Source organism: Dermacentor variabilis, chromosome 2, assembly GCF_050947875.1.
Source record: "Dermacentor variabilis isolate Ectoservices chromosome 2, ASM5094787v1, whole genome shotgun sequence".
Classification (NCBI taxonomy): Eukaryota; Metazoa; Arthropoda; class Arachnida; order Ixodida; family Ixodidae; genus Dermacentor; species Dermacentor variabilis.
In genome coordinates, this window is record NC_134569.1 from 140,517,949 (window position 1) to 140,542,967 (window position 25,019).

At 45.7% G+C, this 25,019-nt stretch overlaps 1 protein-coding gene and 1 non-coding gene across 3 annotated transcripts in view; both read left to right on the forward strand.

The window, feature by feature from the left end:
- The window catches only part of LOC142571004 (uncharacterized), a 28,459-nt gene extending 6,112 nt beyond the window's left edge, over nt 1–22,347 (forward strand). Inside the window, exons 3-8 of one of the 2 annotated variants that reach the window (XM_075679303.1) lie at nt 4,083–4,176; nt 7,492–7,631; nt 15,029–15,076; nt 18,208–18,243; nt 19,615–19,768; nt 22,231–22,347. In XM_075679303.1, the coding sequence (XP_075535418.1) occupies nt 4,083–4,176; nt 7,492–7,631; nt 15,029–15,076; nt 18,208–18,243; nt 19,615–19,768; nt 22,231–22,241 (483 nt within the window). In that variant the 3' untranslated portion in view covers nt 22,242–22,347. The remainder of the gene's footprint in view (nt 1–4,082; nt 4,177–7,491; nt 7,632–15,028; nt 15,077–18,207; nt 18,244–19,614; nt 19,769–22,230) is intronic. The other variant, XM_075679304.1, reaches the window with a different exon arrangement.
- On the forward strand, nt 17,068–17,260 carry LOC142573447 (U2 spliceosomal RNA). The gene has a single exon (XR_012826319.1). It is a non-coding gene; the product is annotated as a U2 spliceosomal RNA (small nuclear RNA).
- Nucleotides 22,348–25,019: the final 2,672 nt, after the last annotated feature.

The following is a 25,019-nucleotide window of genomic DNA, read 5'->3' on the forward strand; positions in this document are numbered from 1 at the left end:
TATGTTCCATCGCTTGTGTGCGTCGTCCTTAACTTGTTCTCAGGCTTCTTTGTTAACCTGCATGTTTCTGCCCAATATGTTCGCACTGGCACAATGCAATGTCTGTACCCTTTTGTTTTCAACGACAGCGGGGAGCTCCCGGTCATGGTTTGAAAAATGCTTACCGTATGCGCTCCTATCCATTTTCATTGTTGTGTAAATTTCTTTCTCGTGATCGGGATCCCCTGTGAGTAAACGACCAAGACAAGCTTACTCTTCAGCCTATTCTAGAGGCTGAATGCTGATCATGAATTATTGTTAGCTTGGCAGGCTGTTCAACTTTACCTTTGTCTTCTGAATATTAAGCTTCGATCTACTCTTACACTTTGTTGGTTAAGCTCCCGAATCATTTCTTTCAATGTGTCCTCAGCGTTGCTGAACAGGACAATGTCATCGTTAAGCTGAAAATCGTTGAAATATTCGCCATTGATTCTAATTCCTCATCCTTCCCACTCTGATAGGTTGAGTACTTCTAAGCATGGAGTTAACAGCATTGCAACGCTTGTGTCTCCTTACCTGACACATTTCCTGCTAAGTTCTTTTTCACTTTTCTTGTTTATAGTTAAAACATGTGAAGTCCTTCCGCCTTCACATGTGAAGCAGAGGCAGAGTCAAAGCGAGTCAGAGGAGTTGCGGATTCGTGCGCTGTGCCTGAATGTAAATATGGCAGCTTCAGATATATTGGCCAATTTTTTAGTTGTTAGTCGAACACTTCTAGTCCCACGGCCTCGATATGATGTTTATTCAGTCCTTCAGTACATTTAATACGATATGCACTTACACCGATAAATATATACAAATGACATAGCTTCATCCAAACGCACTCTATTAGGATGTCGAACTGTACGCCGCCGGGAGGGCACAAAAAAAAAGCTCGTGGTTCAATCGACGAATATGCTGATCTTGCCGATACGGCGCGTTTTCCTGACTGCGGGCAGCGTCGTGCACGGTTTATATTCTTCACTTCGCGATACATGGCCACCGTGGCTGGCTTTTTAAAGATTCTAGTTTTACGCGCGAACATCACCATCTTATTATGAGGCACACCGTAGTGGGAGACTCTGGCAATTTGGACCACCTGTGATTCTTTAACGGGCGCCTAAATCTAAGTACAAGGGTGTTTTCGCATTTCGCCCATCGAAATGCGGCCGTCGTGGCTTTTTCATGCCGTCATATTGCCTTGACTGTCGCGCAGCCGGCACGGAGCTTCTAAGAGCGTCGCCGGCTGGAAGAAAATTATTACGCTGAATTTGCAAACGCCTCTGAAGACTATCCTAAGTGAAAGAAGCAAAAGATAGAAAGAACACCGCACGAAGCGACTGAAAGACGTGAGCTTATGGCCTCGACGTAGCGGGATATTCACTTAATTCATACGGCTTATCTGTACATTCCTTAATACCATTAATACGCATGTTCAGTGCAGTACTCAATAAAGAGAAGTTCAGAAATCGGGAATTATTATAGGTCTCAGACAGGGTGGGGTGGGGGGAGCACGCATAAGTGCCAATATATGGGGTCGTATCCTGTAGGGCGTATTTCTTTTTGCATCGAACAGTCTTTAACAACTAGAAAGAATGAAACGACGATGTCGTGACATCCTATACACGGGATCGCAGGCCGCCTTCGACGACACCCTGCTGACCCATTACATGAGGCTTCCATGCGGTATCGATCTTTGTAGTTCAATAGAATGTATAGGTACAGACGGAACTTAGAGGTGTTCGCACAAAAGCAGGAACGGGGCGAATAATCGTCGCAAGAGCCCTCTTGTAGCCAATGGCGTTAAATGAAAGCATATGAATGCTTTCTTTTCCTCGTAGAAATTACTTATTACGTCGCAACTTCGACCGCTCTTTAAGTTTTGTGAAACGGCTGATGCTTCCTATTGGCGCAAGTACTTAAATTCGCACCTGTGCTACCATGAGCTACGCGCCTTTATTCGACTTTTCGGCGTTCGCAAGGTATTAACCTAGCTTAGTGAATTCCGCCTATGGTGTATATTCCTTGGCTGTCTGAACTTTATTCAGAGGAAACCGGATCCTTATTGGCAACAGTATAGGAGATAGTCTGGTACTTTTCTGGGTGTCACACTAGCTTCGAAACTAGGCGTGCTTCTAACGCCAATAATGTTTTACTAGGAATATGAGTGCAGCACTTGAAACTATTACTTTATTGTGCACTTTCAAAGAACTGTACTGAAATTGGAAAGATGCAAACTTAAGCGCAGCCCCTCCCCCTCCTTCTGCCGCGTAAAGACTTCAGTATTTGAATTTTTCAATCAAATCGAATTCTATATATGAAAACTCAGCCTTGTACTGTGCCTCAGGTTGCAGACAATAATGGGCGCCATAACTTCGCATGTTTCTTTTCACAGCTCCCTGTCACCAATTTGGTTACCGGTGCAACCACAATTGTTAAGGTACGTAAGTAAAAAGGTCGTCATAGCAATGCTGGAGATCAGTTTCTATACGCTCACGAGCTCATTGGTGTAATAGAGAAAAGCATAATTACTATGCTGTGTACGTGCTATGTATATTCTGCTAGGGAAAGGCATAAAGCATATGGTAAGAAAAATGTGCTGTCTCATTGGAACCACTTTTCAATAGCTTTTACTGGCTAATATAACGTTGATATTGCTGTCGTAGAAAATTCGAAAAGCTGTAGTTTTGCAATTCTTCATCCATCTGAACTGGACTTACTGCATTAAACTAGTTAATCGCTGTACGCGCTCGTCCTCTATAGGAATTAGTTGAATAACCACGCATTTGAAGATTACAATCCGGTTTGTATTGGACATGGCGGGATTCGCTTTTTCGCCTCTCCGAATAATTTAACGATATGCAGTAGAACCCTATAAAATAAAGACATTAATTCATTCTACAAGAGAACACACTGACTTTATTACATCACATGCAGCTACTTATGAAGAGTGATTTGAAGTTAAACATGTCGAGCTTCCTCTGCAGGGTCACCGATTTTTCGTACAAACGAAAAATATGCTGCGTCTGGTAACATTTTCGGAAAAAAAAATGTTTACGCCCCACGAGATTTTGGCACTCACTACGCCGCTTGACTTTCATTTCTTTCAGTGTGAAGATTCTACGAAAATGTGTTACTCTTTTCTGATAGCCCGGAATAGCCACCCTTCCTTTTTCTAAATCTCTTAATATACGCGCTTTCCTATCCACTTTGTATAGAAATGTCATGTACAAAATGGGCGGATCCCGTTACCCCGGCGTGCAGGCGGTTTTCTGTCGAAGGCACATGTGTAGCCACAGTACAGTCTTCATCTCTTATTGCCCTATAGGTGCAATGCATGTGATTGATTTTTGCAATAGCGGTAGTCAAGAGCCTTTCCTGCCCAGCAAATCACTCCATTCTTGCATTATATATATGTATATATATATATATATATATATATATATATATATATATATATATATATATATATGTTTCAATGCAATATAGAAAAATAGCTTCAGGCCAAAGAGGAACGTAGCTTTTTTACTCGCGGGCAGCCAGTCGTAGACTTAATTGAATACAACATTGGCGATTCAGCGTCGCACATTTTTGGCGACATTACGCCTTTTTCGGGGCATTAATGTTGCTATAGAAGATTGAGCACAGTAAAAGAAATTCCAGTTGAAGCTCAAGTATAGCGTACTTCTTTTTTTTTATTATTGACCCTGATGTGTAACACAGTTTCTATACCCCAAAAGTTGGTTCAACCAAATCGCGATGCAATATTCATATAGCCATTGACCTTTTAACGAATGTGTGCTTAGCCTCTCAAAATATAAAATATTTCTAAGTGCTTTATGAATCAATATCACTAATATATTTTCCTGTTGTATTCCTCTGCATCACCATGCTTAGTGCGAACTGTTAGTTGCTTGGTACGGAAATGTTATTTATGTTTATTATACTTGCAGTTCGAACTCTTTCACATACAGATTGAAATCAGTCTAGCGCGTTTGCAATGAATCCTCAATTAGCTGCTGTATTTTGTCGGCACTCATCAATAACAATGTGTTTTTTATCAGTGTGTCGTGACCGGTCTCCGTCAGTATGGGTCGCCTGATGGAATAGTGAACGCACTGGGACCATTACTTCAACTCATCAGCTACCGTCTAACCGGTAATTACGTACCTCTCTATTGCTTTTTTTTCTCTAAATACAAGCTTCCCATGTATCGTCCATGCATACAGTGTAAACACACACACACACACACACCTATATATATATATATATATATATATAGTCATATCATTAGAAGCCAACAAACACTGACACCAAGGACAACATAGGGGAAATTACTTGTGGTTAATAAATGAAATAAAGAAACGATAAATTAATGGAAATTAAAGCGGATGTAAAAACGACTTGCCGCAGATGGGGACCGAACCCACAACAATTCGCATGTCGCGTGCGATGCTCTACGAATTGAGCTACCGCGGCGCCGTTTTTCCCATTGACTTTCTTGAGTATTTAAGTGTCCTAGCAGAACCCTGAGAGTGTTAGCCAGCGCCACCACTCACAGACTTATATATATATATATATATATATATATATATATATATATATATATATATATATATATATATATATATATATATATATATATGTATATATATAATAGGTTACTATTCCAACCGGGGCTTTCGAGTTAGCAAATAAAGACCACTCGGTCACTTCACAAGACTGAGATCAGCCTCAGTAAGGTTAAAGTGGGAAGTCGAAAGGGGTAGCAAGACATTTTTTGCAAGAACATTCAATGCTGACTTCCTGCTTACAACCACGGCAGTTTTTTTTTTTTTAACACGACTCCGTAACGACGGCGAGCACAATTAAAACGTCGTGTGGCGTACAATATGGCGCGACAAGGAGGCTCATTTCTTTTGCAGGTGGAAACCCGCACAATTCTAAAGCACAGGCTGAATTGAAACCTGCATTGTCTATCACCGAGGACGTTACTTTGCAGCTACTCTAGCGCTGCTCGCATGAAATTGAATATTAATTATAAAGCACAGCCATTTCACACAAGTGCCCAGGTAAAGGCACACAAACGCACAGGTATTTAAGGCTCACTTTAGAAAGTCCTGATTCGGATGCCGCCCTGAATTCATTAAGGCCCTTGGATCATCTGAAGATAGCGCCAACTGCTTCCAGCACCTCCCGCTTTGGTCCAACTGAAAAATAATAAAAATGCGCGGGCCCAATACGCCGCGTCGCTTTATGTGGCCGTGCGACATAAACAGGTCAATCCATTAGCTAACGTCGCATCATATCCTTTCGTTACTTTTCCTTTCCCTTTGCCTTGTCATCCTGCAGGTTTTTCCACGAGTGATATAACTGGCGTAGCCTTAGGTTTCGTGTATTTTTCAAGAAGCAAAGCGATCACGCGCACATGCTTGCTTTTCTTGATGCGTTTAGCGAAATCTTTCGCGATATGCGCAGTAAACAGGTAGATTTCGCTTTTCAGGTAAGGGAAGCTGGTGTGCGAGGAAGCATGTCATATTGCATGTGGCTATTTCAAGCCAGCAGCTTAAGTGATATGCAGTTGGAGCTTCGCCTATTGGTATTCACATATATGCTGATCCCTTGTGTTGCCAAGTTCGAGCATTTGCTCCCTGACGTGCAGGATTAGTAGACGGTGTACACGGCCTGTGTCCTATACAACCGTCGGGCCTTTTTTTAGTAGATGGTCTCACGATCTTCGAAGATATCGGCGGGTGATTTCTGCATGAACAGCGACGTGCCACGACCGCGATTTTGCTTATGTCCGTGGGGGAATCCCACTTAAATTTCGCAGGCAATGAGCTAGCTTATATGCAGTAGTTAAAAGGCACGAAGAGCGAGCCCGTGACGTAAACTGCGCTTTGCGAACATGTTCTATGTGCTGAAACTGCGATTCCACTTAGCGTTATGGTTGTGTAAGCGACGTGGTCTCTGAGACTGCATCATTTCGGAGGCCAAGTTAATGAATTCGCGGGGGGGGGGGGAGGGGAGGGGCATGTACGAGTAGCTAAGAGCAGACGATGGCAGCCAGTAGAGTGACTTCCGGCCACGGTGGTTTCGAATGAAACCGCGCACCATGGAGAAGGGAAAGAGTTAGGAGGGAGCATTGCGCCACTTGATTGAAGCCTAACCTGACGGCACAACACGTGATCGTCACATCAAAGTGACCGGTTGGTTTTCGTGTTCCCGCTCTGCAAGCTCAGCTACGGCAGCGTAGCCGAACAAGCGCGCACCTAATAAAAACTGCTGTCATACCTACTGGGAACCAAACGCCTCAGCAAATCTCGATTCTTTCTCCGTGGTCTCGACGCAAGAAGTCACGTGTTGTGCTGACACTGAGCAAAGGGACTAGCGCCACGCAGCAATCACTTGCCAAGGCTGCATGCGTGACGTAATGCTCTTTCGTAACTTTACCCTCCCTCCGTGCCTTGGACAGTCTCCCACAGCTGGATCACGTGACTGCAACGAGCTCTTCTGTTAGCGGTAATCAGACCGGAAGCCGCAGACGGTTTGCAGAGAGTCGGGGACTGCATAATCGATGAGGCCCACTATGTGCCATCTGGAATGCACGAAGTCCGCAGAAGCACAGGTCACTTTTCGCAACTCTTTTTAAGACAGCCACTGACTGCTAACTCCTTTGGCTTGCACGAGCAAAAATCTTCTGACAGCTCCAACAGTACGCTGACAGTCCGCGACTTCCGGTCCGTCAAAAACGAGCGCGATTCCGGCAGCTCTCAGACTGGTGGGCGGAGCTTCTGAAACTGTTTGAGGAAATTGAATGCGGCACAGCACTACCAAGCAGTCCGGAACTGACAGGGACTGACAATCAAAAAGGCCCAATGACCCGGGCGCGGTGCAGGGCGTGATGCTAGCTGCCAGCAGGTGCGCTAAAGTTATCGTCCACTCGCGTAGCATGGCGGCAAGATGTAAGCTTTCCGCTACTTTTAAAAGATTCAAGGGCTTTACAATTCATTGCACCACTAGGACATCTGGCTATCGAGGGCTCAACCTGTCCAGTTTGCTTGCTGGCTGAGCACACCAGGCGTTGACCAAGAAATTTGATGCCGCTGAGTCGTGGAGATATAGTAAATGCGTTTATTGCCAGGCTTCGCAGAAGCATCTGCACTTTTCGTCGGTATATACTATATTTCATGTGGCGCTAGAAATTTACTGACTTGCTCAAGGACGTTTCATGCAGAAACTCAGGTAAAGGTTGCACTACTGAACGTAACAAATGCACGTTGCAGAAAAAGAATGCGGTAACAACCCAGTGATATTAACCTCACTAAACGTGTCATATCGTGGCAAATTCTGTCGTTCGATTGCACACAATGCGCAGCTGCGTTATTCGTAGAGCAACTTCATTCTGTTGTGTCTTGCGCCGTTTCTTTTTGATTTGAGAGAATACGAAAGCCTCATTTCATTCTCTTGCAGTCGTAGGGGAATTGGGATACTCCACGCTTGGAAACCTTACTCTTGGTGGCACCAGCGCTGCTGCCAACATTTTGAACAAGGTCAACACTTGCAATGGGTCCATCAACATTTTGCTACCAGGTGTCACAAACATGAGCGCAGTGAGTCTGGAAAACATTTGAGTGGTTTGAGATATTGCTTCTTTGTATATATCACGGGGCGGCAATTTTTTGGAATTTACAGTCTTTCAGTTTCTTGCAGAACTTTGACAATAGTGGAACTGCTTAGGTCACGTGGCTTCGGTTTCATTTGCGCTCACCAAAAGTCTGCATGAAACCGCCAGAGTCGGGCAAGAACTTCTTTTCAGTTTTTCAAGTTCCAGAAATAGCCAGTTTTTAGACGAAATCTCTAAATTGCGCAATCACAGACACACCAAGATGTATGACTTGAATGGACATGCCAACACTAACGCTTGTTTCTGTGCTCTCTGCATTTTTGGTGAACTCTTTGCCTTTCGGGGTGCCTCACCTCCCCGTTTTGCGACCATGGACGCGGAGCATGCCACAGGCCCGCCTGGCCAGAAGTCATCACGGCTGTCAACCGCAAGGAAGCGAGTTGGCTCCCCCAGCGACACCGAGGACACCGAGCTGCACTCTATGTCGGAAGACGACTCATCCGACGACGGCTTCATACCCGTCCGGAGTAAGAGGGCGAAGAGAAAGATCGCCAACACAGCGCCGTCACCTCCTGCGAGCACTACGACTATGAAGGCAAGGCCTGCGCCCTGGCCACACGTCATCATCTTTATGCCGGAAGAACCGTCAAGCAACCTACGGTTGCTGAACAGGCAAGCCCTATCCATTTTTCTGGAACGTGCGGTGCCAGATCAAATTAAAGACATCAGAATAAACCCACGCAAGAATATACTCGCCATAGACGTGTACAACGCGAGTGCGCTTGGAACACTTCAAGAAATCACGAGCTTGGCGGAATCAAAATGCGCCCCTTCATCCCGATCGACGACACATCGATAGCCGGTGTAATTTACGACATTGACATTGCCATTCCCAATGAAGATTTACCTAGCCTCATCAAGCAGGCAAACGAGGGCACGATCATTACGCAAGTGCGCCGTCTTGTGAACACGCGCTGCGTAAAAGTAATCTTCAAGGGGGATTGCATACCCTCCCACGTTAAAGTCGGACATTTTCGACATCCAGTTCGACCATTCATCCAGAAGCCGCTTCAATGCCATCAGTGCTTCAGGCTAGGACACGTAAAGGGCGTGTGTCCCAACTCGCTTCTGTGTCCCCGTTGCGCTGAACCTCATGCAGAAGTGACCTGCGGTGCCACAGTTCTGAAGTGCGCCAACTGTAGCGGCCCTCACGCAGCCTCGTCGAAAGACTGCCCCCGCATCAAGAGGGAGCGCGCGGTTCTTAAGCAAATGGCCAGAGACAATTCGGCCCACAGGGAGGCAGCCGAAGTAGTCCGGCGTCGGCGTCTACGTCGGCACCGTCGTACGTCTTCAAAGAAGGCGCATGAGCGAAGCGATAGTACCCGCTCCACTACGGAACCATCTAGTCGCGACGCGAAAGGGCCCACCACTTCCACGAGGGCATCAGATAAGGCTCTTTCTTTAGAGGAATGGCCTACGCTACCGAGCCGCTCCCTTGCTAAGGAACCTCAGAAGGTCACGGCGCCACCGGAGCCTTCTCCGGCCATTGATGATTCACCTAAAACAGATCAAGTCATCTCGGTGCTACGTTCCCTCATGGAGGCCATCCGAACGATTTTAGTTGAGATGGGGACACCGTCTGCTCGAAGCGCACTTAAAGTGCTGGACGCCTTAAGCCCAGTGCTTGAATCCCTCAACTAGAAAGATGGCTACCCATACCCCATCCTTCCGAAAAGAAGTCAAGGCAGCGTCTGTCATGCAGTGGAACGCCAGAGGGCTAAAATCACGAATTTCAGATTTCCGTCAGTATGTGTACACCAATGTGTTTCCACTCATCGTCATTTGTGAGCCCAACTTGTCGAAACCAATCAGACTGTCAGGGTTTCATGTCATCAACAAATAGTGCACGCAGCAAGATCATCGTTTTTGTTCGACGTGAACTCACCTATGTTTTGCAACCAATTGCGCCCCACGACGACAATCAGTATATTTGCATCACAGTTAAAAAGAACAAACTCTTGTTTACTCTCATAGGCGTGTATATATCGCCTTCCAGCAATTTCGACACTAAAAGATTAGAGGATATTTTGAGTGTTTGCCCCGCCCCATGGGTCATCATAGGAGATTTCAATGCACACCATCCAGCATGGGGAAGTACAAAGACAAATGCAAGAGGACGAAGATTATCAAGCATCGCCTACAACTATGGCCTTACTCTCTTGAACGATGGCAGCCCCACCTTTCTTCGAGGCGTGACATACGGCAGCTGCCTCGACCTTGCTTTTGTCTCCAACTCTCTCGCCAGATATGTGAAGTGGTTACCAGATATTGAGACACATGGGAGTGATCACATTCCCACCTATCTGACCATCAAAGGCTTGTCGTCTAGATCTGGCCCACGAAATACCATTCGGACGATTCAATGGGCCTACTTCAAATCTGATATGGAAGATGCCTGCAGCGAGGGCCTACCCTCTGGGTTAGAACAAACAATCAAAAATACGATGCGGAACGCCACTCGCATACTGACGATCTCTCACACGCGAAACGACTTCGACATAGAATTAGAGCGACTTCGCGCACTTCGTCGCCGGGCGGAACGTCGATATCGGCGTACAAGATCTATCCATGACCTTCGGGCAGCCAGGAGGATACAAAAGAAGATTCAGCGTCGAATGAATAGATTAGCGTCGGAACGTTGGGCAACGTTTTGACAAACACTCGACCCCCGCAAGCCGCTGTCTCACATTTGGAAAACGGTGCAAGGTCTGCGTTGCCTTCCGGAACAGCGTTTTCCATTCAAGGCACTCGCGCTTTTCCAAGGGCGGCAAGACATCGATGTCGCAGAAGACTTTTGTGCGCGAATGGCAGACCAAGCGACACGTCCACATCCTCCAGCCCGAGATGATGTCCCCCATTCCCGAGATTGCCGCATGGACCTTCCTTTTACAATGGAGGAGCTCGAGGCGGTACTAGCTCTCTGCAGGCGCTCATCATCTCCGGGTCCAGATGGTATATCATACCGAGCCTTGTGCTATCTCGGAGAATCCGCACGGATAGCACTATTGAGTCTCTACAACACCTCATGGCAGGAGGGAAATGTTCCTGACGAATGGAAAGTGAGCCGCCTGGTGCCAATCTTGAAGCAGGGCAAATCCCCGCTAGAGCTCACCTCTTACCGCCCGATAGCGTTGGCCAGCTGTTTAGGAAAGATAATGGAACGGATGATCCTTGGCCGCCTGGAATGGTACCTTGAACACTACAAGATTTATCCGAGTTCCATGGCTGGCTTCCGACGTGACCGCTCTTCCATCGACAATGTAGTTGAGCTCGTTTCATATGTCCAGCACGAAAGGTCCCGTAAACGCTTATCTGCAGCTTTATTCCTAGATGTGAAAGGGGCATACGATAACGTATTACATGAGGCTATTCTCGACGCTCTTGTGACGGTTGGCTTAGGTGGTCGAGTATTTTTATGGATTGCAAGTTACCTATCTGCAAGATCATTCTATGTATTAACTGACGATGGGCCAACTACGCGACGCTATACCAGCAAGGGCGTTCCTCAAGGCGGTGCTCTCAGCCCGACGCTATTCAACCTCGCTCTCATTGGGCTTGCTGAACACTTGCCAACTACCACCAAAATTTCAGTATACGCAGACGACATCTGTCTCTGGACTTCGGCAGTCACACGTCCTCAGATACGTGCACGGCTTCAGAGAGCGGCTACTTTGACAGCGAGCTACTCGTGTGAACAAGGTCTCAGCATATCGCCAGAAAAATGCGCCCTAGTGGCGTTTACTCGCAAACCAATGACGCCTTATGTCATCTCAATCAATGGGCGGACCATTTCCTATGTCAGAACCTACAGATTTCTTGGCGTAATTATCGACCGAGACCTCTGTTGGAGCCCGCACGTAGCTTACATGAAACGACGCCTAACAGCAACCTCCCAGTTGTTTAAATACCTGACAGGAAAGACGTGGGGGATGTCAGTAGACGCAATGCTGAGACTCTACAGAGCTCTCTTTCTCGGTTTTTTAAGATACAGTCTACCTGTACTGAACAACACCTGCAAGACAAATATTCGTGTTCTGCAAGCAGCGCAAGCTCAAGCACTCAGAGTTTGTCTTGGTTTGCCGAGATGCACGTCAACTGAGGCAACTATTGCGATTGCTCGGGACCATCCAATGCAGACTCACATCACGGTGGAAACCCTGAGAACGCATATCAGACATTTGGCACGGGCCCCCTATCACCACCTTGCAACACTACCTTCAGACAGGCACCAAGCATCATTCTCAAAAACTATTGTCAAGTATAACGACAAACTTCCCTCGGGCTTCACCGCTGCATCTAAACCATCGATGCCCCCTTGGTGCCTTGTCAGCCCCACAGTCCATCTCAACGTGCCAGGAATCGGGAAAAAGTCTGAGCTGTCGTCGCCTGTGCTGAAACAACTGTCTCTGCTTCTTCTGCACAAGCGGTACGCAGACCGTGCACATATTTATACTGACGGTTCCACAAACATCCAGTGTTCGTCCGGTGCTGTAGTCGTCCCAGAAAGAGGTATTACCATCAGCTTTAGGACTGACCACCCAACGACTTCTACATCTGCGGAACTAGCTGCTCTTCGAGCTGCACTTTGTTTTGTCAATCGGGAACCACCTCGACAATGGTCAATTTTAAGCGACTCAAAGGCAGCCCTACAATCTGTACTATCAGCTCTGCGTCGCGGGCCATTCGAACAGCTCGTATTCGATATTACATGCCTACTTCATACATCACATGAGAAAGGACATCACGTGACGTTTCAGTGGCTGCCAAGTCACTGCGGCGTCATCGGAAATGAAGACGCCGATAAAGCCGCTCGGACAGCTCTTGAAGACACACAGGAAGAGGCCATACCACTTTCACGGTCCGACGCAGCCAGCAGACTTCAAGTGCTTGCACGGGAGATCACGCTCTCTCTATGGTGCACACCCAGCAGCCAGACCAACCGCAGCAATCATCAACACGACCTGCCCTCCTTGATGCATCTATGTATGCCAACCGGACTCCGCCGAAGTGAGGCCACCCTGCTTTATCGCTTATGGCTAGGGGTGGCCTTCACGAAATCTTACTCGTTTCGCATTGGAATGGCCGACAACGCTCTCTGCCATGCCTGTCTTTGCGAGGAGACGCTGGAACACATTCTGTGCGACTGTCCTGAATATAATGTTCAGAGACAGTCCATGGCGTCCGTTCTAGCGCACCTTGACAATAGACCATTGTCAGTTGCAACCATTTTCACATATCGCCGACTGAAGTCATCGCAGCTGAAGGCGACGAAGGGACTACTTCGGTTTATGAAGGATACGGGCTTGGACAAGCGGCTCTGACAGTGATGTCACGTACCGCACAAGAGTGACAGACTGTAACCAACGATGTGTGTGCCGTGTTATGTGCCCTCTATCTCTTCTCCCCATCTTTCATCCCCCCATCCCGCTCCCATGTGTAGGGTAGCAAACCGGTTAGGCAAAACTGGTTAACCTCCCTGCCTTCCTTCTCCACTTTTTCCTTCCTTCCTTCCAACACTACCACACTATAGGGTGTGCCACCTAACGTTAGCTAAGCTGCTCAACGAAACAAATTCTTTCAAAAGCACGGTACAGGGTACGACTTTAGAACTTACGCTGTTCAGTTATCAGAACGCTATAGCCACACATCACCGTATTGACCAGAAGTTTGCCCGTTTGCCCAACACCCCAGCGACATCTTCCTGTGCCGACGCTCCTCGTCCCAACAACACTGCCGATGTTACCAGGATCGTCCGGCGTGAGATCGAGGCCGCCTATCCGGCTGCCTTCGACTCCAGTCCCACCAACACATCTGCTGTCACGGTCTCACTGATCCAGGCAGTTGTCCGCCAGGAGTTCGAAAACATGGGTCTTCACACCATCTGCTCGGCCCATCGCCCTGATACCCGCCCGGCTTCTTCCATTCCGCACCGTCCCGCATCTTCTTACCCCGCACCTCCACCAGATATGTTACGTAGGAAGACACCGACGAAAAGCTATTTACAAGTATATTTACAAGGCAATACGCCTCGCTTGGCCAAGAGGCAACAGCCCGCGCTAGCTTCTAATCGTCGTCGTCGTCTTCACACTGCTCGCCTTTCGTGATCGCACATATTGTGCCGTAGCAATATAATCTAATCTTGCACCTAGTTTCTTTTTAATATTCTTTCAATTACTTGCTTAACGTTGGGACATGTGGTGTAGTATATAGAGAACTCAACCCATGAATATACGATAGCATAGAGTACAGCAAATTGTTTTCTCTCCACATGATATTCACCAGGAAAACTTAAGTTCGAGTAATCACTTCGGCTTTAAAATATGTTTCTTGAATGGAGCGCATTATATGTGTGCAATTTAATTTCTTTACGAACCAACTTATACTTTATTAATATCAGTGACATGGTCCTTCGCTCACACAGAAGCTCTCAGCAATATTTCAGAAAATGTTTTTCACCTTTTGCGAAGCTGCTTTGGCGCTAACTCCGTTCCGCGGGCTAGATGGTCTAAAGGAATTTTATGTTCTTTTAATTTTCGAAATAATTTCAAGAACGCCAAGGAGTACAGTTTACAAAGTGGTTTGAAGTGTTACCTAAAAGGGGCCTTCGTATCGGTAGAATTATCAGGGTACGAAAGTTTTCTGCTTGTAGAGCAAGTACTTGCCTTGTTTGTGCACGATCTTCACGATCTTCTCTTATATGTAATACTGATCACTGCCTCATCAAGGCCAGTTTGAAATCAGTACGTTCTATTAATTAATTGTCAAATGTTGCTGTTACGCCCCTCGTGGAACGTACACATACACCGCCATTTCAACTATCCAAATTAAAGTTGCGTTCATTTGAAACACTGAATAAAACACTGTTTTCCTTACCCTTAGCAGCAGCCGTACCCAAACACCCACATTACGCCCAATAAATGCGCATTTTCCAATCCTAAGGAGGCGACAGTACCGTCATGTTTGCAGCCTTGTTTATGGACCACATGGCATGGGTGAAGCTTATCATATTGATTGACTTAGGTTCAGCGTATTAGAGTGAGCGACACTGGTAGGCATTAGCAACGCTTCGTAATATATGTTGACACACATGATATACATGTATACGTCACAATGGAAGTTGGCGCTTGTCACGTGGTAACACTGCCACACAGGAGGCTGTACACAAGAACGGGCATATCGGCACAAGGTTAGGTATTTATGCGAACAAAAGGTGCCGACGCAACTTGCGGTTGCCAATGACCACTAAAAGTCCTTCACTTCGAAAATTCACTGAGTCATCAGGAAGAGTACGTAACACCTTTGCTATTTCTGTCGTTGTTACAGTGCTCGAGAGACGTTCCATCGACATGCTCGAATGCAGCACCAACAACGGTGAGCGCTTTAAGAAAGCGTATTCAATCTGCACTTTGGTTTACAGGCAGCTTACTTCAGCTATTTCAGCCATTTCTACAAATGTTTCTTTTGGGAGTGAATGAACAGCCATGTTTGTAGGTGAGTAGTGTAGTACGACCAATGTACGCATCACTGTTCAAACCGCAGTGATGCACACTTTATCAGAAATATAAGGTGCTATATGGCCATGGGCTGCAAAAGAAATCACTAGATCAAGTCTGAGGACAAAAAAAATCTGACGTTAAAAGGCGGCACGGAGAGCGACGCTACTTTCGCGATGCGTGCGCCGTGTTTGTTCACGTCAAATGTGAAATATAATTTTCATATATGAATGATTCTGCACGCGACCATTTCACGTTTCGTTTCTTCTCTAAATTTTAGTATGGCCAAGCAGATTTTATAAAATATCAGTGCCATTCCACTCTGTAAAGGTGTACGACCTTTACAGGTCTTACAGGACTTTTAGGTGTAAAGGTGTACGAATTGCGAACTGCCCATTGCCGTGCGTCAAACGCCGTATGTACATAAACTGAAGGTGAGGCGCGCATAGTCGCTCCTCCACGATGTTGAGATTCGGAAGATGATAAAGCACCGGGGGGGGGGGGCATACATACCCATATATATATTTGCAAAACGCGGCACGACACCTTTTACTAACGAATCCCGCCACGTAGAACAGACATGCACGTCACCGCACTCCGAGGGCACGCATTGCTTCAGCAAAGGCGATCGTGCGTTGGTCGACATGCCGCAGTGTAGTAATAGTTGCGACGCCACTCGAAAATCACACGCGGTCACACACAACGCAGGCTACATAAAATTGTTTCCCCGCAAACGCCCTCCGAAACGTGGCCGTATAGCTCCGGTGAAACGTTTCTGCGAGATCGGGGCCACATGGATGGTTCGCATTTCTTCACGCCTCGCGGTCTTGGTGGGCAGCACACTTACGGGACTGCCACCACGTGAGAGCGCAAGGAAAGGTAAAAAGATACGCAAGCGCTTGGAACGCCGATAAAGAGAGGGCATTGCGATCGTAAACATATAGCCGACGGGAGTGAAACTATAGCAAGGTAAGTATACCTGGTAGCGAAGCTTCCATAGGAGCCCATACGTTCAAAACATGGCGGTCCATCGGCGGTTCATGGGGCTTAGCGCCATCTGTATGTGGTGGGAACACTTCCGGCGGAAGAATGCCATGTTCGTTAAAAGCAGAAGTGACGTCATTTTGTTTTCGAAGGCGTGAAATTTGTTTTGTTGTCCTGCCTTTGGAGCTATATATTGAAATGCCCCGCCATTCGACTTGATAGGCGTTTCGAGCTTTCAGCGTGGAAAGCGATGCAGGAAAAGGCCAGCCGTACGGTTGCCGGATTCGCATCCCTGCACAGAACATACTTTCTTTGGAGGCCGACGAAAGCTTTAGCTGTAGAGTGCTGATCCTACTGTCGGATGCCAAGCCCGTCGGCCAGCGCACTCGCACGAAAACAACTGCACAATTATCTGACCGTCGTACCTCACTACTTTTGACTGATCAGATTAAGAAGCGATGAAGCTACCCGCGTCACCAACTTCAGACAAACTTCGACAAGCAAGAAAGCACAAACGGTGAGGGGGGCGTATTTCAACAGGTGAACTTTACGAGTGCGCTTTTCTGCCCATATCAAGGCGTGTATTGCATTGCGAGTGAGAGTGGCGTCAACGCCCCCTGTAGCAATGGGCGCTGAAAAGAAATGCATTTATTAATAATAATAAAATTAAATAAACTTGTATTTTCTTAACTCGTCACGAATATATAAAATTGACTAGGAATTTTATTTTCGCTGAGTGAATCTAACTGTGTCTCGCTTGAATTAAAAAACGCGTTTTTCTTTCCCAATGTTTGTTCCCTCTAAACATAGTCGCGCTTCAATCGCTGCTCCCATAAACCCCCTTGCTGATGTCGGTGACAATCTGTACTGAACCGCTTTTCGCCCGAAGCTTCGCGACCTATTTGAATCGACCTTGACTATAGTATCTGTTCTTATCTGCTTAGTATCTGACACGGGTTGTACTTGAACCAAGGATAATAAACATATTTTTAGAAGCTGGTGGCATGGTTAAAGCCTCCTTCGCCTCCTCCGCGGGTCGGCCCGGTATTTCACTATCTTCGGGATCGTAGTATAGTATTGGGAGAAATTCTCGATCTACATGGCTGGCTCGATAGACGCACGCAATTTTTTCAAAACCTAGCCATATACAGCTTCGCTGTGAAAAAGGAAATACATGCACAAATGCACCTTGAACTTAAATGAAATAATAACCTAAAGATAAACCAGGTGCTCGAGAGGAATAATAAATGTCAGTACAGAACCATTATCAAGAACCTTAGCTGCAGAGACCATGTTATCCATGAAAAAAGATGAAGAAACAGTAATAACGTGCATGAAAAAGTTACCTTGGATCATAGACGAGGTATTCGTAGAGAACTTAGCACATTTATACACGGATGTGTACATAAGCGTTATGTAATACTGCAGAATGTTAACTTTCCTAATTTAAAATAATAAAACGTTGACATTGCAGTCGCAATCACTAATGTGTTGGAGAGATAAACAGAAGTCAAGTGATCCAGTAGGCATTGATATCATGCTTAATGTGCCTTAGAATGCATGCACGGGTATGAGGCAGAACTGCAGCTATTCCGGGTTGAATTCTCTTTTAAATACAATTTCTCTCATAATAAGCTTTTTCCTAAGTTCGATCGTAATATGGAAGAACATTTGTTTAGGTGAAATAATACTGAACACTGCTTCTTTATACAGTATTGTGCCTATAATTGTAGAAAACGAGCAAGACGCGACCCAAGGAAGAAGACTCATACATGTTGAAGATTCCTCTAATCAGCACAACTTGGCAAATTGAATCAACATGATGTTGGAGTTAGTCAAAGTCAAGGAGGTTATTGCAGCGCTGTAGTTATCCCAGACACCTTTTTTTTTCCTTTTTTGTGATCGGACTTTTCACGTTCTCAAACGGAAAGCGTGGGTGACAGATTGGCAACCATGGTATACTGTGGGTAACAAACTAGCATGGCCGGATAATGAAAAGTGATGTGGCTTCTTTTTCGATTTCAGGCTGACATGGTAGCATCGCTGATAGATATTACAGCGGTAAGTGTGTGAGCATTTAAATTAAGGAAAAACAGCTAGCGCTCGCTCAAAACGATTTCTGTAGGTTACCTTCTCGCAGAATTTCTTCGTTCATGATAGGTACTCATAGGCACTATAAAATGGCAACGTCATAGAAATAAAATGTAGACAGTGGCATTAAAAAGTGAACCAGCGGCTCTTATTTCTGAATCGGTGGCCTTCAGCCGAAACAAGAAACTTGACATAGAGTCCCAAGTACATTTCGGGCGTCACAGTGATATACAAAACAGCTTTCCAAGTCTGATGGTAGCGCGAGGTTTGAAGCATGCAATAAGATATTTGAGCTGAATGTATATGAATTTCACGCTGTTATTAGAATGCAACATTATCCTTGTCTTGCATGTGAACATGAATGGCTTCCGCTTTCGTAATATATTAAATTGAGCCCCTATTTTCGTCGCGTAATGAAACCGCTCACTTTTCAGCTGTTCCTGTCGCTATATTTGTCCTGGAAGCGAGCTAAAAACATTTATAATAATGACTACAAATGCAGTAACACCTCATGCGATAAAGCAAACAGAAAGAAACACACGTTTTGGTCCGTTTCCGTGCGTTCCTTCGTGTTCCTGCTGTACCATGCGCAGTTACTTTATTGAACATAAACATGTACCAACTCGAGCAAGTTAACATCGTTTCCGATTTCCTCATAATTCTGAAATATTGCTCCCAATAGCTCAATGAGTCCCACAGGAGAAGGCACTTCGCACGGCACAGGCTCCCGTAGACAGCGAATACACAGCGCCTACAGTGTACTAAATCTAGAAATGAACGGCGATTTGTTAAATGACTGTTTCAAAATGGCGCCGTTCGTATTTTGTCTCCCTTTGGTGTCGGCCACGATGCCACATGATGTACTGCTCCTAAATTAAATAAATTCTCTGGTTTTGCGTGGGAAAACCAGGATATCAATAAGAGGCACACCGTAGTAGGCGACATCGGATTAAGTTTCACCATCTGGGTTTTTTTAACCCCCAAAGGCGGAGCATGGGCGTTTTCTTTGCTTTTTTTTTCATTTCGCTCCCATCTAAATGCGACCACCACTGCCAGGATTCGATCCCGGTCACTCGGACATAGCCTCGCAACGCCAAAGCAACTACGCTACCATCGCGGGTGCCCACACTTAGTGCTGTTTAGCAATGCAACAGTGGATTTACTGGAAGCACGAGACGCCTTTCAAAGGAGCACCGGATCTCTTTTCTCGGAACGCCACACTCATTGACAAGGAAAAATAAACGGGGAATCAGGACGCGTAATAAATGTTTTACCGTCACTTTAGCCCGAAGAAGCGGCTGCGATCTTCGAACCTGAGTGTTGATATTTCATTTCTTTCAGTGCACCCTGAAAAGCCTTCCTCAAGTGCAGCTTATGACTACAGTAACAAACGTCGCCTGTGATCTGCAAGAACTCCTGCTGAGCATCCAGAGCTCGACCGCTGGTCCCACAGTGACCACTATCTTGACTATCCTCAGTCCAATTTTCAACGAATGTGAGTTAATAATGCCGTAACTCGGCACCGCAATTTTTTTCTAATGGTGATTCGACAGGTTTTATAGAAAGGCTGATGGCGACAACAACCGGAAGTATCTGGGGAGAGATTTCTCGTTCTTTCCTTCAATCAGGTATCGCTTAAAGGAAGCGCCGCGTAAGCAGTAATGCTTGCAGTACTGAAATTGAGCTGTCAATGTTCAGTGGCGTGGAGTTAGAAAACGAATAAACTAAAAGGCATCAATAATTCTGTCAGTGGAACTAATCTGTCGTGGGATTATCGATTCACACTACCAGAACAAAATTAATCGAGGCACAAAAAGGAGACGTAGAGGTTTTCATTGGCAATAAAGTTATTTCGCGCTTGTAGCGTAAATTGCAGCAAACGAAGAAACTGTTCAAGAGGGTAGGAGATACTGCGTGTTGTGATAGGCTTAGTAACAGCACTGAAGTGAAACGCGTGCAAATCTGGAATGTTTTCTGACAATATAAAAGAGAATGTGTTCTGTGCCACGCTGGCAAATACCTACCTAATCTAATCTGAGAAACACCACAGACTCTACCCAGGGAAAGGCAAGCTAGAGGAATTTCTCTTAGTGGCTTGTTTAAGGGCATAATTTTCAGTTACATTCAGGCAAAGAACAAGGGCAGGTTCTCCAGTAGAATATAACGAGGTAGAATTGTCCTTAGGTGTATAAAAATTAACGGGAAAACTAAGATGCGAAATCGTGCCTCGTGGCGGCAGGAGTTACAAACATCGTTTCCGTTAAGGCTAAGCGTTCTTTGTAAACCCTCCCAGACTCTCCTGACCATGACGTTAGAGTGCTGCGGTATTTCCGAATACATCATACTTGATAAGAACGTTTAATTATGTACCCGCTGTTAGGATCGAACCCCGGTTTCCAGTGCAGCAGGTCGATGCTCTGAGCATTCCGGCACATTCGCACGGGCACGTCTATCGTACCAGCACCAACTATCTGTTTCAGCAGCTCGCCGCCTGTGTCTCACTGGGTAGCACTGATGTGCGACAGCACGCCCACCCACGCCAGGTTTCCTTTACGCTCAAGACGCAGGAATGAAATGGGCAAATTTATAGCATTTCATCAAACCGCTTCACGAAAGGGTCGTTTATCATAGCCCCCAAGATGGGCATTGGATCTGCATAATTTCATTTTAATATTAACGAATTGTGTTCTCACTCCGTTACTGACCCATTTGCCAACTATGTCGATCCATGCTTTCGCGCAGTAGATTCCTAATTGAGATATCGCTTTGAAACTACGCCTATCAAAGGAGACGTATGCATTTTGTTGTACCATTCTTTGGCCTGAGCATCTCCGGCGATGCGGAGAAAGAAAATAACTTGCTCATTTACTCCATACTGAAAAACGAAAATTGAACTTCCTGCCTGCTCGCGATTTTGCCGAGGTTGTGGAAGAATACAAATACTGCATACCCTGTGTGGTGGCCGAGTGGCTATGGCGGTGTGCTTGCTGAGCTTGAGGTCACGGATTCGATTGCAGCCGTGGTAGCCGCTTGCCCCGAGGAGGCTGCCATGGTAGGATAGCCAAAAACGCTTGTGTACCATATAATGGTTGCACATTAAAGAACTATAGGTGGTCAAACTTTACCTGGAGCACCCCCGCTACCCCTTTACTACGGTGTGCCTGGTAATAAGATCACGGTTTGAGCTCATAAGTCCCAGCATATAATACATCATAATATAATACTGCATCATTCCCACCCTATGCAATGTCTACGAATCTCGTTCTTTTGTTTTTCCTTACTGCAAATCCAGGAAGCTGTAGCGCTGTAACAGTAAAATTCATGTTTAGAAACTGAAGGGCCACAGTTTGATTTTGTAAGCAATATTTCCCTCATATTCGACTGCTTTCACATCATCTGTCGCGCCGAGAGTCCCATCTATAGGCAAATGGGAGGCGCGATCCAATGACGAAGGGCAAAGTCAGTGGGAAATTCAAATAACCTTTACAGAATTAGATCCCCTACGTTCTACACTCTATCGCGTAAAACCTATAACTCAGTGCTTGCTCCAGATCCTATAGCAGAAGATGTAGGTACTATAACTGAAGCTTTATTCAGCAATATACTTTGCTTTCCGTATTCAGATTTAAACAGCCTAAAAGTCCCCTGTACTTGAGCACATCTAAAGAATGAGCTTTGTGACATAGCAGTTTGCTACTCGCTGTTTAGGTCGGCACTGTGGTCAGAAAAACTCCACAAAAAGGTATCTGCATATGTATTGCATATAAATACGCTAAACAGAAAGTCCATAAACATGGCATACTGCTATAGTTTCCTTCATAGATAAAGACAGAGAGCGAGACTAACGCCATAGATACATTTACCAACGCAACTGTTATCGAATGTAAGTTCGATGTTTGTTTTACATTTTGTCGCTGTCTTCGGCTTTTTGATTTCTTTTTCTTCTTTACTCCACAGGTGGTCGTTGACAGCAAGACTCCCTCTGTAAGAAATTATAGGCTATTACGAAGGTTACAGTCGCATATGGGAGTCTTGGGAAACAGTCGCCCACCTAGTAACAGCAAAATAAAGAAAAGGACCACTTAAACGATCGTTGATGTTTCGACATCCACAAATACCTTTATTCCGCAGCCAAAACAGACTAAGTTCTGGTCGGCAGTCAGAAATACTCATTTGTTGCTGTACAAAGCCAGGCGATCGAGACGGGTGTCGACAATAGGATTTGGACAAAGGGATGTTGCGATCCTAAGAAGATGTAATATGAAGGCATAGCATAATAGTGACTCCATAAAATTTGCACGATCGAGAACATAGAGCTTATTAACCTTTCAGCGGATACGGCAAACGGATGGTAGGTAAGGACACAGAATTTCTTAAATCGTTTTCTGCTTCCTTCAAGGATGCATTAGAAGTTACAAACTGTGGGTGAGGTACATAAGTGCAGCCACACAGAATGACCCTTGCATACGTGTTTTTTGTACAGCACTCACAGTTTGTGACGTCTAGGGCATCTTGTCATTTTTTTGAATAATTAGCAACTACGCTAAAGAGCGCAGCACTATCAAAGTATGATATCTTTATTTAGCGGTTATAAGAGGAGTTCGATAAGGGGAGTTTTCGACGTCGTGGAAGAAACTTTGACCAACAAGTCAAAATTAGTTAGCACGACGTTAAGTGCACGTTTCATGAGGCATTCAGTAGGTGCAATGCTCGGATTCTTTGCTAATGACAATCTTGTAGCAGCCTTGCGGGGCCTTCCTATATACTTGTAGTCGCCGCCGTGTTCAGAGTACATCAGCTTTCGAAAATAACGTGTTACAAGGCAACATGAGCTTGATGTGGATGAGTTGGTGTAACATATTTGAAGAAAAACAGCCCATAAAAGAGAAAAACGAAAACAGTCAAGAAAACAGCCACAACAGACGGGCATTATCCGTCGTAGCCGTCCGTCGTACATGTCTTTCTTTTCAGCCTCGTCTCTTACGGGCTGTTTTTCTTCAAGCGTGTTACAAATAATACACAAAAGCACTGAACTGATCCTGTTGCAAACGGGTACATTTCGCACACCGTTCACCATTTATACCCAACCCCACACCCGAGCAGTGGGAGGCCGTGCTGTCTAGTTCGGACCCTCGTAACCAGCAGCAACTGGTGCGGCGGGCCCGGGAGACAGCAAGAGCCGCAGGAGCCCTGGACTAAGGGTGCCTCTCGCACAAGCAGAAAGACACTTGCTTGTCCTTTCTTTTTAATAAATGTTTCTCCTCCTCCTCCTCCTCTTCAAGCGTGTTACAAATAATACACAAAAGCACTGAACTGATCCTGTTGCAAACGGGTACATTTCGCACACCGTTACCATTAATAAAATATATCCAGAGAGGGATATTAAGATGGACTGTAACGATTGTAATGGCATCATTGGAATCAGACATATGCTGGCGGGGTGTCCCGCGACTCTCCCCAACCTCGTTGAAGAATGGACGCAGTGGGAGAAAAGGACTCAAAGCAAATTGTTTCAGGACCAACTAAGGGCCTTCCAGAGGGCCCATGATGTCGCTGAAAGGCTTGGCCTGACAATGCCAACGTGGAAGCGGCCCGCCTTGGTTTAAGAAGTCGAGCCTCCGGACCTCATTACAATAAAAGTTTTCACACACTGAACTGATCCTAAGGCAATTAGGAGGAAATGAAACTGCACGCATGAATAGGTTCCCTCGCGAGGAATGAATAACCTTTGTTTAGCAAAGCTTTAGCGTAATGGTGCTGCCATCCGAGCAGCACGTGCAAGGGAGGCCTATTAGCACAGTCATTGAAACTTGTTCCCGCCAAACGCTCCAGAGTCATGGAAACATTAAACTCAAAGATGCAGATATATATATATATATATATATATATATATATATATATATATATATATATATATATATATATATATATATATATATATATATAAGGAGTGCCGAGATGTTAGCAAGTCAAGAGTCTGGGTGGATACCATACGCAGGGGAAGGGAGAAGGGGAAGAGAGAGAGAGTGCACACACAGCCGTTGAGTCAAAGCCTCTCGTGCAAACCAGACGTCCTGAGGAAGCACAAAAGTGCCTTCACTGCCTTCTGAGCCTATGATTGGTGGTGACGGTGCTCTAGTACTGTCTGTTCACTCAGAGGACGATGATCTAGTTTCCTGAATGCGTTGGACCAAGACTGTCTTTGTGCTTGAAATTGAGAGCAGTGGCACAATAAGTGCTCGATGTGCTCGCATCCGCAAACACCACATGCAGGACTATCAGCCATTCCAATTAGTGCTGAGTAAGCTTTCGTGAAGGCAACCCCCAGCCACAACCTACACAGAAGAGACGGTTCGCGTCGGTGCAGTCAGGCATTTTGAAATGTCCTAGGGGTCTACTCAGTGCTTTTGCACAGCGAACATTTTGCTTGAGGCTGTGTACTAAGCAGCTCAATCGACCTCATCAGCTGAATATGGCAGCAATAAGAATTTCTGGATTACTTACGCTTAGTGAAGAAAGCTAGGAAGTGCCATCACTCAGTGACACCGTTCAGAGGACATTGTTCAAAACTGCAGTATTCTTATGACGGCCAACGAGAGGTGCACGTGAACGAGCATGCCCGATTTGTTGAGACCGCTACGAGATTTACCCGACCCCGGACTATCGTATTCTTTCGTGACAACCACAATGTGCGTCATAATAAAATCGTGGGTTTGGCACGTAAGACCACAGAATTCAATTCGCAC